We start from the raw sequence: 14188 nt of genomic DNA on the forward strand, positions 1-14188 counted from the left end.
TCAATCCCCTCTTACAAACTTTCTGGGCAAGGAAAGGGGAGGAATTTCCTTTTGGTTCTGAATTCAGGTTATTTTCTTGGGCAAGGTGAATTGTTCACAGTTCCTCAGAGGCAAGGAGGAGGGAGGCCATACTACAAAATGAAGGGGTCTGGTTGTGTTAGCTTTCCATTTCTGGACCAAATAGTCAAATAGACAGCTTACAAGGAGGGAGGGTTTATTGAACTTAGCACTTCCGAGGCCTCCATCCCTGGCCATTTGGCTCTGCTGCTTTAGGCCTGAGATGGCACAGTATATCACGGTGGCTGGCAGGTGGCAGAAGAAGACCACGCAACTAAATTTGGTAATCAAAGGGAGAAAAAGGCCCGGGGCTGGGATCCTAATAGTCTCTTCAAGGACACCTCTCCCTCCAAAGACCTATTCTAAGTCAGCCCCGTTTCTTTTTCTTTTTTTTTTTTTTTTTTTGGCTTGGAACTTTTTTTTTTTATTTTTTTCACTCTTTTTTTAAATTTATTTAATTATTAAAGATTTCTGTCTCTTCCCCGCCACCTCCTCCCATTTCCCTCCCCCTCCCCCAATTAAGCCCCCCCCCCCCTCAGCCCGAAAAGCAATCAGGCTTCCCTGTCCTGTGGGAAGTCCAAGGAACCCCCACCTCCATCCAGGTCTAATAAGTTGAGCATCCAAACTGCCTAGGCTCCCACAAAGCCAGTGCGTGCAGTAGGATCAAAAATCCATTGCTATTGTTCTTGAGTTCTCAGTAGTCCTCATTGTCCGCTATGTTCAGAGAGTCCGGTTTTATCCCAGGCTTTTCCAGACCCAGGCCAGCTGGTCTTGGTGAGTTCCCAGTAGAACATCCCCTTGTCTCAGTGTGTGGGTGCACCCCTCGCGGTCCTGAGTTCCTTGCTCGTGCTCTCTCTCCTTCTGCTTCTGATTTGGACCTTGAGATTTCTGTCCGGTGCTCTAATGTGGGTCTCTGTCTCTGTCTCCTTTCATCACTTGCTGAAGGTTAATATTCAGGAGGATGCCTATATGTTTTTCTTTGGGTTCTCCTTATTTAGCTTCTCTAGGATCACTAATTATAGGCTCAATGTCCTTGGTTTATGGCTAGAAACCAAATATGAGTGAGTACATTCAGCCCCGTTTCTTAAAGGTTTCTCCTAGCAGTTTCAGGGGTTGTGGGCCTAGTTTTAGCATGTGGGCCTTTGGAAAGATATTTCAAAGCCAAACTCTAACACCTGCGTTGGGCTGTTGCCTAAGGATTTTTACCAGCAAGATGGCTAAGCGAGTAAAGGTGTTTGCCACTAAGACTGATGACCCAAGTTCGAGCCTTAGAACCCACATGGTACAAGGGGAGAAATGACTCCCACAAGCTGTCCTCTGACCTCCATATGCATGCTGTGGCACACACGTGTGTGTATATGCACACGTGTGCATGCACAAACACACAAATGAATAGAAAAAATCTGGCTGCAAACTCTAGGACCTACTTATAGGCTGCAGAGGCTAATGGGAGCTTATTTGCTGACATTAGGTATTCTTAGCATTCTTCAACAGAGGCTTCACTGACAGGAGAAATGCCTATATCAGGAAGTGGGCAAGTCTAGCACAGACCCCAGCCATTGCCCTTTCATGGGTCACCTGCACATGGGAAACATGTGAGGAGTCAGGTGCCAGCAATTCCAGCATGCAGATCTTTTTAAAAAATTTATTTAGATTTATTTATTTATTATGTGCATAGTGTTCTGCCTGCTTGTATGCCTGTAGGCCAAAAGAAGGCACCAGATCTCATTACAGATGGTTGTGAGCCACCATATGGTTGCTGGGAATTGAACTCAGGACCTCTAAAAGAGTAGCCAGTGCTTTTAACCTCTGAACCATCTCTCCAGCCCCAGCATGCAGATCTTTTATTTTATTTATTTTTTTCTTTTTCTTCACCACTGTGTAAATCTGAAAGCAAGTGACTCTCCTGCCATCTGGCCAGAAGATGGTTTCTGCCTGAGGTCTCCTTCTGTTTCTAAATCTTGCTGGCTGGCTTGACCAATCTAGGTCACTTCCTCTGGGCCCTAAATGCTAGACAAAGTGAGGAAGGAGAGTTCCTGGCTTCTAGGTGAATGTGGAAAGAGTACCGAAAAGGCAGCATCCTTTCTTCTGTCGCATGACTACTATAACCAGTAATCATTTGGCTGTAAGGAACAGAATTCACTTGCAGATGGCTTCAATGGATTTCTGAAACAGGAACAGGGCAGTAACACAGAAAGTTCTAGCAAGGCCCTGTTGGGACTCAAATCTATTGCTCTCTCTGCACGAGTGCACTGAACATTTGGATTTCATTCCTAAGGCACAACTGAAATAAAATTCCTAGTGGGCTACAATGAGGAGGGAGGCAGGGTCTTTTGGGAGGTGATAAGAAACTCTCAAAACTGGAATTTTTTGGGGGTGGGGGTGGGGGGAACAGGGTCTTACTATGTATCCATAGCTGGCCTGGAGCTCAGAGAGATTTGCCTGTTTCTGCCTCCCTAGTGCTGAGATTAAAGGTGTGCGCACCACGCCTGGCCCAGCATTGGTATGTTTATAAGGAAGATGTTGGAGAGCTCCTCCACTCCTTCTGCCATGAAGACAAAGCAAGAAGAAGCCAGCCCCCACCAGCCACTGAATCTGCTTTGATTTGGACCTCCCCAGCCCGCAGAACCATGGGAAATGTTTGTTTACTAGCAAGTTACCCCGGTTTAGGACACTCGGCTATGGTGCTCTGAGTGGAGGCACTATGCGTGCACTGCACTCCTCACACTGCCCTTGGCTTCTGCCTCTGCATTGCTTCGAGTCATATGTTGCTGTGCTGTGTTTTGTTCATTTGGGGATTTGTTTATTAGACAGAACATACTCTAGCTCAAGCTGACCTCAGACTCGTTATGTAGCCAATGATGGTCTTGAACTCCAGATTCTCCTGCCTTCATCCTCCAAGTGCTGGGATTACAGGCCTGTATCACTACACACATATCACACGTGGCTTCCATACAAACCCAAGCCCCAGTAATCGACGGGCTTGCACTCACAGGGACTTGCTGGCCAGCGGCTTAGCACTTGTTCCATTTTCATACAGAAGGAATGGATCCAATTAGATGTGCTTACATCAAAGTGGAATGGTGCAAACAGCTGTGCCTAGGAGGAGGCAGCAGAGACCCACGGGACTTTGAGTGGGGCATGTTTTCTTAGAAACGGTGCTTGGTAACAATTGCTGTAGAAGCATGGACAATGAGTGCCGGAAGGCTCCTCAAAGGTCAGAACGTGCTGTTCTTTCATATCAAAGCCGGTCACAGCAGCTCACATTAGGTGTGTGGGCTGGGAGACAGTAAGGCTCAGTGGAAAGAGAAACAAAAATTAATGCCATTTATCTCCACCCATTTCACTTTCCTTTTTGAGATCAGGAGAATAATGCTTAGATGTAAGGCTGTAAGAATCAATGAAATAATGTCCTGTATCTATGAACAAACACTTATTAAACTTGAGTTTTACAGCTGGGCATGATGGCATACAGTTGTCATTTCAGAATTTGAGAGGCTGAAGCAAGGGGATTGTAAGTTCAAGGCCAGACTGGACTACAAGTGAAACACTGTTTCAAATTTTAAAAACTTGGTTATTATGTGAGAAAAAGAAATCTGTAAAATCTGAGTGGCATTATACATGTTTGTGTCACCCATATGACATATGTTGCCACAGTTCCTGAACTATTTCCTACATTCACGGTTTATGGGAGTTTGCTCATTGTGCATGGTGTGAGGTAGGGGTTGAGATTCTTTTGATTTTCTAGGGATTACAATATGCAGGTCTAATTTGTCCTGGTGGATCTTTAACTAATCTTTGTAACATGAGGGGCAGGCTTGTTGTGGTTTCTGTCCTGCCCAGTTCCCATAGCTGGTAAGCCCCAAAGAAATTCACACAGAGATTCTATATTAATGATAAACTGATTGGCCCATTAGCTCAGGCTTCTTATTAGCTCTGGTAGCTTATATTAACCCATTATCCTTATCTATGTTAGCCACATGGCTCAGTACCTTTTTCAGCGGGGCAGGTCACATCCTGCTTCTTTGGTGGTTTGGGCAGGACTCGGAGGAATGGGCTTCCTCCTTCCTAGAATTCTCCTGTTCTCATTGCCCCGCCTCTGCTTCATGTCTGGTTGACGTGCCTATACTTCCTGCCTGGCCAATCAGCATTTATTTAGAACATGATTGACAGAATACAGACAATTCTCCCACACCAAATCTTGTTACCATAAATTTGGAGAGTCTGGGTTGAGTTGCTAAATGTTACCAGCGAGCTTGGAGACCCTTTCAGAAGTCTTAGTCTGAATTTTGTTAATAAAAGAATTTGGCCAGGCATGGTGGCATGTGCCTTTAATCCCAGCACTGGAGAGGCAGAGGCAGGTGGATCTCTGTACATTAAAGGCCAGTATGGTCTACACAGGGAGTTCCAGGACAGCTAGGGCTATGTAGTGAGACTTTGTCTCAAAAAAAAAAAAATGAGAATAGAGTGAAAAAAATCTTGAGAACAATTTTATTAGATTTTGAGAAAAACAACAATAACAACCACAAAAAACCCACCAAAGCAGGCAAGGTGCAAAGGAGCGCAAAGGAGCCTGCTTCGAATGGACACAGAAGAAAAGGGCGTGACACTTGTCTGAGTGATTCAGGAAGGCAGACTAACCTTCTGGAAACTACTGGCCTTCAGGGTGGGAGTTGTGGGAAGGAAGACTACACTAGCTCTCTAAAAGGGATTCATTATACCCCTAGCTTTTTAGTGTGGCTTAAGGTGAACCTTTCTTCTTTAGAGGTGTTCCCTTGGCTAGGTGATTGGACAGCTCAACTGGATTCTCTTTGAAGTTTTGGCAGCTTGGAATGTTAGGTCTCTATCCAGGTGGGAGAAATAGTTCTCTTAAATTGACCTCTTCACAGATCAAAGCTATTGTCAACAGTCTTTGGAGCCTGTCCTGGAACTTGCTCTTGTAGCCCAGGCTGGCCTTGAACTCACAGAAATCTGCCTGCCTCTGCTTCCCAAGTGCTGGGATTAAAAGTGTGTGCCACCACCGCCTGGCAAATGGAAGATCTTTATAAAAGTAATTCATGCTTCTTTTATATTACTTTGTCATATTTTCCCTCATATTTGTTATAAACTCATAATACATTGCTATTTTTTGTTGTAAACAATCACTTGGTTGTAAGCAATTAAGGTGAGAAAGAGAGGTTTTGTATGTTTAGAGACCATCTACCATTTCCATTGTTTTCCATTGTCTTCTTATAGCTTTTGTCTACCTTCCTTTGCCTTCAAGCAGGCCCATAGACAACTTACATTAGGATTACCAAGGAAAGGCTTATTATAAACATGCTAAAAGAATTCACAGGGAAAGCATAGGGAACATGACTTTCAAAAGAGAGACAGGAACTAAAAATGAGGGCTGAAGAGATGGCTTAGCGAGGAAACACAATCAATTCCTAGCACCCACATAAAAAAGCAGGAGCTGCAAGATTACAGCCTGTAAGCCCATTGCTGAGGAGGCAGAGACACGGGGCTCTCTAGTCTAACTAAATGGGAGACTTCCAGGTTCAGCAGGAAACTATCTCAATATGGTGGTCACTGAGGGAGACCCTTTTTTGTTGACCTCTGTCCTCCATGAACACACATGCATCCACAAGTGTACAAACACACATGCATACCCAAAGTAGATTTACTTGTATGGCTATGCCACATTCGTCCAGCCACTCATCTGTTGATGTGGTTGCTGTGTCTCTTGGATGGCAGGAAGACTGGGCTATGAGTGTTTCCGGCCCAGTGTTGGTAAACACCTGCTTACAACTAACTCCTTTTGTTATATCCTTAGGCTTGGATCCCTCTGTTAGATCTTGTAACTTTCCCCCACCCCCTACTGATGAGCCCCATTTTTATAAAGTAGGTCTGCTTAGGTCCTTGGTTTCTTACTTTGAATGCATATTGGAATCAGCCCCTTGGAGCTTTACAAATAGCAGTGCCTGGTCTCACCCCTAAAGATCTTGATAGTATTAGCTTGGGTTTGAGAGTATTACAATGGCCCATGTATTTCCAACGTGAAGCCCTGGGTAGCACACCACCTAGACCTTTCTTTGCGGCCTCCTTGTTGCATCAAGTATGGGCATATTGTAGCGACCAGCAGAAAGTCATCTGATGGAAGATACTGTCCTATGATTGCAAGCAGAACTCACCACAGTATGCTATTATTAGTGATTTTAAATAGTTCTTGGTGCCCCGCTTTTCTGGCTTACTAAGCACATACCTGGTCTTCATACCGGGTAAGCTAATACTGGAGTTTTGTTGTCTGTTTTGAGAACTGACTTGATTCAACTTAATTTTTTTTTTACTAATCCAGTAAATTAGTTACTATTTCTAATGGTTATCAAGGTTTCAGAGACCAAAAATAGGTCTCTAACGGTGGTATATTGACAGACCATTTTGTAGAAATTTAAAGTAAACTACAATCTATTTTTTGAAATAGCTTAAGTATCCACATGGTATCTTTTTTCTCATCATGTTAAAAAGAAAATGCCTGACTCACACCTCCCTAGACCTGGATGGAGGGGGGAGGGCCTTGGACTTCCCACAGGGCAGGGTACCCTGACTTTTCTTAGGACTGGAGAGGGAGAGGGAGTGGGAGGGAAATAGGAGGAGGGGAGGAGGTAGAAATTTTTAATAAATTAAAAAAAAATGCCTGACTCAGTGATTAAAAGCAAGTACCGCTTTTCCAGCCAGGAACTCCAGCTCCAGAGGACCGGAAGCACTCTTGTGTCCTCTCTGGGCACTTCTCACATGCACAATGTGGCTCATGGCTTCAGTCCGTGTCATTTTGATGTTTCTGGGCCCATAGTGAAACAGTACAGCATGTTGAGTGGGAAGGAGCAGAGCTGCCTGCCTTATGGCCATCAGAAGTAAGAAGAGACAGAGAGTCCTGGGATGAGACAGACCCTTCACAGCTCTCCTTACGGCGCTCCACCTCCTCCTCTCTCTTTGCTCCTTGGTGTTTCAAGACAGGGTTTCTCTGTGTAGCCTTGGATGTCCTGGAATTCTGTAGGTCTGGTTGGCCTCTCTGCCTCTGCCTTCTGAGCGCTTGGACTAAAGGTGTGTGCCACCACCTTCTTCCTCCTGCCTCTCAACAATCCACTGAACTATGATCCAATCATCTCTTGAAGCCCACCAGCTGGCAGCTGAGCTTTTCCTGTATGAGGCTTTGAGGCATAATTTTTAGATTCAAACTATAACAACGTGGCTCAAATTTTTAATCATAAAAAAGAATATAGAGCAGATGGGCATGGTGGCACTCACCTTTAATCCCAACACTTGGGAGGTAGAAGCAAGCAGATCTGTTCGAGCTCAGCCTGGTCTGTAGCAAGTTCCAAGATACCCAGGGCTATGCAAAGAAACCCTGTCTCGAAAAACCAAAGGAAACAAATACACCAAAAAACCAACCAACTTGTAGCATGAATAATAAAAACCCACAGTCAGATATAGGGGTTAAAGCTGAAGGTCAGAGAGGCAGAGCAGTAAGCCGCTAGAGAGACCTTTTCCCTCTACCAATGCTCAGACCAAAGGGGCGACTGCCTAGACTGCACTGTGTTTCCACCAAATATCAGACTCCACACTCCAGTGAGTTCCTGTCTCTTCCCCTGTAGTAGTAGGAGCGGTGGGCTACGTTCTGGCACCCGGCCGCCTGCACGGCTAGCTTTACCCAAAATAATTACACGGAAACTGTATTCTTTTAAACACCGCTTGGCCCATTATATCTAGCCTTTTCTCAGCTAACTCTTGCACCTAGACTAGCCCATTTCTTATAATCTGTGTAGCCCACAAGCTGGCTTACCAGGAATGATCTTAACCTGCGTCTGCCTGGAGTGGGAGAATCATGGCGATTCCTGACTCAGCTTCTTTCTCCCAGCATTCTGTTCTGTTTACTCCTCCCACCTATGTTTTAACCTATGGGGGCCAAGCAGTTTCTTTATTGCTTAACCAATGAAATCAACAGATTGATATATGACACTCCCACACCATTCCCCTTTATATGCCTCTCTCTGCCCAGCCATATCGCTTCTGTCCCCATCTCCCTAGTGCTGGGATTAAAGGTGTGTGCCTCCCAAACACTGGGATGAAAGGTTTGAGCCACCACCACCTGGATCTGTTTCTGGATTGATCTTGTGTAGCCCAGGATAGCCTTGAATTCACAGAGATGATTCATCTACCTCTGTCTCCTGAGTCCTGGGATTAAAGGTATGTGTCACCACTCCCTGACCTCTAGTGGCTTAGATTTGCACTCTAATCTTCAGGCAAGCTTTATTTATTAATATACAAATAAAATATCACTGCATCAACTCCCCCAAAAAAACAAGCAAATAACCCCCCCAAAAGGCAATATACAATGAAAAGCTTCATTCCACATCTCTCGATCTCTTGAAAGCATTTAAAATCATTAGCAACCACCTTTTTGATCTTTTGCATTATACATATAGTATAGTTAATATAGTCCTCTACGGCTCAAGTTATAGACAGTTGTGAGCCACCTTCTTGTAATCCTATGAGTTGTCTACAACTTAAAACAAATGACATTCTTTGGCAAGAATCTTACAAAGGAAGGCATCAATTCCATTTACTTCTGCAAACATTTATTGACCATACTGTGTGCTTGGAACAATGCTGGCTGTTCAGCGGGGATAAGCGAGTCATGGGATTGAGAGCATACTTTTCTTAATTATAAAGGAGAAGCAAGTAGAATGAAGGGCTGTTAGTAAGGAAATGTGAGACTTCAACTTGACCTAGTTGGAAGGGTTGATGAGAACAGGTTACCCCTTTGTTCTGCAGAGGACTGTAGTTGAGGTTCTTGGCCCTGCCTCCCTAGCAGGGTATACCAATCAACAGAGATCTTATTCACAGCCATTCTGATGGTATAGGTTCCAAGAATCTTGCTGGCAGCTTAATGTCTATTTCACAGTTTTTAGGGAGAAGGGAAAGCTATATCAAGCTTCCTTAACAGCAGAATATCGAAGTAGCCTGTTTTCAATTGAATGCTCAAAGACAAATCTGGAATGGCCGAATCCCCCCTGGAACAGCTGAGAAACCATGGAGTGCTCACAACAGATGAACCGTGGGGCTGAGTAAGCCTACAGAGGTGGCAGCAAGCACCTTGAACATACCCTGTGTTGTCTTTGCCTTCAGGTTCCCACAGTGCCTTAGAGAGGCAAGGTACTGTGAACATGATGGGGGGCATGACAGAACAGGGGTGTTTGCTGGAAATCGGGCGCATTTACACCTGGACACTCCTTTTCCTTATATAAACTGTGAAATTGAATACTGCCTGAAACCACTTGTCTGGAACACCAAATGGTCCATCTGTCAGTGCTGCTTTCTCGCTTCTCTTCCTTCTCTTTTCTACAGGTTCTTATGTGTCCTTGGCTGGCCTGAAACTCGCTGTGTAGCTGAAGATGAATTTGAGATCCTCCTGCCCTTACTTCCTGAGTGTTGGCATTACAGGCATGTACCATACACTCAGTTTATATAGGGCTATAGATGAACCCAGGGCTTTGTGTGTTAGCCAAGTACTCTGTCTTTTCTATTGGTCCTCAGACTAGGCTTGGGACCACAGTCTTGCATGAGGAAGCACATAATGATATCCTGTTTGTTGTCAGTGGCAACCATACTGGGAGAGGGCAGGTTCTGATGACTTTATTTGATCATCCACTTGAATTTGCAGAACAAAATTTATAAGCATTTTTCTTTCCCAGTATAATGTAAACAAGTTTCTAAAGAGTAAGCTGATAAATGGAATTTAACTGTAGTGTCCATAATCAATTCTTTGGAGACGTAGGAAGTCACTGATAGTGTATTTAATATGCTATCTTTGAAATAATGGTCCATATAGTGCTGGCGAGATGGCTTAGCAGGTAAGAGCATCTGCCACCGAGCTAGAGACCTGAGTTTGATTCCTGGGACTCACATGATAGAAAGGAGAAAACTGACTCCTGTAAGTTGTCTCCTGACCTCTGCATGTAAACACCCCTGACAGGCACAAAATAAAGCAAGATGGAGAAAAAAGCAAAATAGGCATTCTCGTGGGGACAGGAAAATAAAAGGTTCTCATGCCCTTAATTCATAACCTGATAACCCAGCAGGAGTCTCTTTTCCCTTATAGACAACTTATGGCATGTGCTTGTCCTTTATCACAAGATAACAAGAAACCCAGCAGAGTGACTCACCAGTCACTGACCGGTGGTGACTAACAAAACCCACTGGACCCCATACCGCCCAAACAAGCCAGTCAAATGCCTGCACCTAATCCGGATCCCCCACAATGTTTCGCTCCCCACTTCCTTCCAGTTGAACTTGTCTGAGAGTTCATTCTGTTTCACTGGGATCTGAGGGTATCCTTAATTTTTAACTTTCAAGTGACTGTTAAAGAAAAAGAAAAAGAAGACAATAGGCTTTTCTTTCATTTGCAACCCCCTTGCTCTTTAATTCTTCTTTTTTTTTTCATGAGGCTTAATGGACTCACTGGGAGTTTTTAAAAATTGAATTTTTATGGTGAAAGGGGCCAATGACACCAATAGAAATATAGCCACATTAAAAAGGTAAAACATTTGACATTAAGTTTAATATTTAACCCAATGTATCATATAAAAACACCATTTCAATATGTAACCCATACTTAATTGTTGATGTAATATTTTACTTTTTGGTACCCTCTATATACTTGTATTGCTCAATTTGGGCTGGGCACATTTCATATGGTTAGGGGCCCATGTGACTATTGGCCACTGCACTGGGCAGCACAGGGCTTAAAGTAGGGTATAGTGACATCCACAGAGATTCCCCTCCCCACACAAGCGACTAAGCTTCTAGTGACATTCTAAAAGCATACTGTGATGATACAGGCGAGGAAGCTTAGAGAAAAGGGACGCAGGGACTATAGCATAGCTTTTGCTGATCAAGGCAATTGGAAGCAAAGGGGAGGGCACTAGAGGTGGGAAATGTATGCTGGTAAGCATATGGGAAGAGGTCATTTGATGATGCAGGACTTGGTGGAGGGTCTGCGACTTGCTACTGGGGTGACTTCTGACTACTGTTCTTTGTCTTTTCTTCTTCTGGCCCCTCTCTTGTTCAGCGGTGGTCTTCGGCCTGCCCTGCACCCGGGCCACCGAGGCCTGTTTGCAGGCCTGTCCTGCGGCCTGCACGTGCCACAGCATGGAGCGTGGCTGCTCCGTGCATTGCGACCGTGCTGGTCTCCTGCGGGTGCCCACTGAGTTTCCGTGCGAGGCGGTCTCCATCGACCTAGACCGGAATGGCCTGCGCATGCTGGGCGAGCGGGCCTTTGGCACGCTACCGTCATTGCGCCGCCTGTCGCTGCGCCACAACAACCTGTCCTTCATCACGCCTGGCGCCTTCAAGGGTCTACCGCGCTTGGCCGAGCTGCGCCTGGCGCACAATGGTGAGCTGCGCTATCTGCATGCCCGAACCTTCGCGGCGCTCGGTCGCCTGCGCCGCCTGGACCTGGCGGCCTGCCGCCTGTTCAGCGTGCCCGAGCGTCTCCTGGCCGAGCTGCCCGCCCTGCGCGAGCTCACGGCCTTCGACAATCTGTTCCGTCGCGTGCCCGGCGCGCTCCGCGGCCTGGCTAACCTGACGCACGCGCACTTGGAGCGCAGCCGCATCGAGGCCGTGGCCTCCAGCTCGTTGCGGGGCTTGAGGCACCTGCGCTCTCTCAGCCTGCAGGCCAACCGCGTGCGGGCTGTGCACGCCGGGGCCTTTAGCGACTGCGGAGCCCTAGAGCACCTGCTGCTCAATGACAACCTGCTGGCCGCGCTGCCTGCCGCTGCCTTCCTAGGCCTGCGCCGCCTGCGCACACTCAATCTGGGTGGCAACGAGCTGGGCCGAGTGGCGCGGGCCTGGTTCTCCGACCTGGCAGAGCTCGAGCTGCTTTACCTGGACCGCAACAGCATCACTTTTGTGGAGGAAGGCGCCTTCCAGAACCTTTCGGGCCTCCTGGCCCTGCATCTCAATGGCAACCGCCTCACCGTGCTCTCCTGGACCGCTTTCCAGCAAGGCTTCTTTCTGGGCCGCCTCTTCCTCTTCCGCAACCCTTGGCATTGTGACTGCCATCTGGAGTGGCTGCGCAATTGGATGGAGGGCTTGGGGCGTGTGGCTGATGTGGCATGCGCCTCCCCAGGTTCTGTGGCCGGCCTGGACCTCAGCCAGGTGGTCTTTGAGCACTCCTCTGATGGCCTGTGTATGGACCCCGAGGAGCTGAACTTCACCACATCCAGCCCAGGCCTCAGTCCAGAGCCAGTGGCCACCACTGTGAGCAGGTTCAGTAGCCTCCTCTCCAAGCTGCTGGCCCCAAGGGCCCCTGTGGAGGAAGTAGCCAACACCACCTGGGAGCTGGTCAACGGCTCACTCTATGACAGCCTTCCCTCCCTTGGAGTGGAGGTCTTAGGCTGCAAGGCCATGTTTCTGTTCATCTCTTGCCTCTTGCTAACCCTAGCACAGTCTGTAGTGTTCAGCCTACAGAGGGATTGACTTTGCCACACTGAAGTGACCCAAACCACTTTGGTCAACAGGGAAAGACTTACTTGGCTGTGATTTGGAGTGTCTGTAGTGAGAAGAGAGGGAATACGATTGGGGTTGGTGACAAAAGTTCTTGCTCCAAAGATAGCCCTAGGCAGAGGAGCACTCTGGGAAATGGCACCTAAGTGGGTATACGTTTCTGCTCTTCTCACATGGGCATCCATTGAAGAAGAGAAGAATGAGCATGCTCTCTTGGGTGGGTAGATGAGGAATGGAAGCTCCCGGAACTCCCATCCTTCCACCTCCAGGCAACAATATCCACGAGCCCTAAATTAAAGCGGGACTCGATCGGCTAAGTACTAAGAACCCATCACCTCTTCTGCTCCAGTAGCCCACTAAACTCAATCCATATCTTTTCTACCTTCTGCTCCCAGGGGCTTAGGAACAACAAGGTTCAGGAAGGCGGACAGGCCATTAGAGAAGGGGCCTGGGAAAGAGACTGAGATCCAAAGCAGGCGGTGGTTGCTGAGGTCTGAGGTGTTCCATTAAGAGGAATGGAAAAAAGACTCATGCCTTTTATATCACAATTGATCTCTTACTATAGGCACTGTCAGACCTATAGTAAGGTGTGTTTGTGGACCACATTTATAAAATGCTAAAATTAAAGTTAGACCAGTTTCTCTAATGTAAGACTTTTCAGTCTTTCAAATGCTATTGTTAACCTTCAATGTATTGTGAACTTTCAAGGAAGAACAAATCCTCTTTTCTGGTTCTCCTAGCTACCTGCCTTCTCATCTCCTCAAGAAACAGCTGCCTGAGGTCTCCAGGATGGCAGTAAACAGGATGCCTCTCCAGCCACATCTCTCTGAGCATGAGCCCATCAACTCCCAGCTCTCCCCTTTCCCATGTCGTCCCATGCCCGCAGGAAGCAGCCAGACTTGAGCTGGTGCCCCTTTATCCAAGGAAATGTTTGGTTGAGGGGCTTCACCTCAGTTCGCTGGCACCCCTTTAAAGCATCACCTCAGCTCCCTAACACCCCTTTATACAAAAAGTTGGGATTGTTTGCCTGGGGGCATCCCCCCAGCTCCTGGCATAAGCTCCCTCCCCTAGGAGTTGCCTCAGTCCAAACTCCACCTCCAAGAAAGCCTGCCAAATGGTGACCCCTCCCTAGGGAGGGTCAAGAAAGCCCGCCAAACGGTACCCCCCCCCCCCAGGAAAGGTTGAGACCACTCCCACAGGCTATTTAAACTGCTAGCCAGAGAATGAACACGTGGCCTCTGGGTTTTGCGTAGTCTTCCCCTCCCCCTGTTTCCCCGGGGGGCCACTCGGGAGTAAGGCCATCTATTAAACATGGACATCTTTTAATTCGGTTTAATTCACTCTAATTGGAATTATTTATGTTGGTGGAGAGACTCTAAGCAGAGAAAATGCCTAACAAGAAGCATATCTCTTCTCACCAGATGCAGGATAGAGCATCTCCAGCTGTTAATATGAAATTATTATGAGCTGCTCGCATGGAGACTGACTAATGGCCAAGAGGGAAGAAAGCAGCAAGGACCTGGGAAGGGGAACTCAGATTTCTCAAGGTGCATGCCTAAGGGCAAAGGTCACCAGCACCTGTAATGAA

At 46.8% G+C, this 14188-nt stretch overlaps 1 protein-coding gene across 3 annotated transcripts in view; it reads left to right on the forward strand.

Moving 5' to 3' along the window:
- The window catches only part of LOC121445630 (nyctalopin), a 44993-nt gene extending 31747 nt beyond the window's left edge, over nucleotides 1-13246 (forward strand). For all 3 annotated transcript variants that reach the window (XM_041647777.1, XM_041647774.1, XM_041647775.1), the window contains exon 3: nucleotides 11165-13246. In XM_041647777.1, the coding sequence (XP_041503711.1) occupies nucleotides 11165-12573 (1409 nt within the window). In that variant the 3' untranslated portion in view covers nucleotides 12574-13246. The remainder of the gene's footprint in view (nucleotides 1-11164) is intronic.
- The last annotated feature ends 942 nt before the right edge of the window (nucleotides 13247-14188 follow it).

This window comes from Microtus oregoni, unplaced genomic scaffold (genome assembly GCF_018167655.1).
Source record: "Microtus oregoni isolate MIOR12 unplaced genomic scaffold, Mior012 000232F_ref0000196, whole genome shotgun sequence".
Taxonomy (NCBI): domain Eukaryota; kingdom Metazoa; phylum Chordata; class Mammalia; order Rodentia; family Cricetidae; genus Microtus; species Microtus oregoni.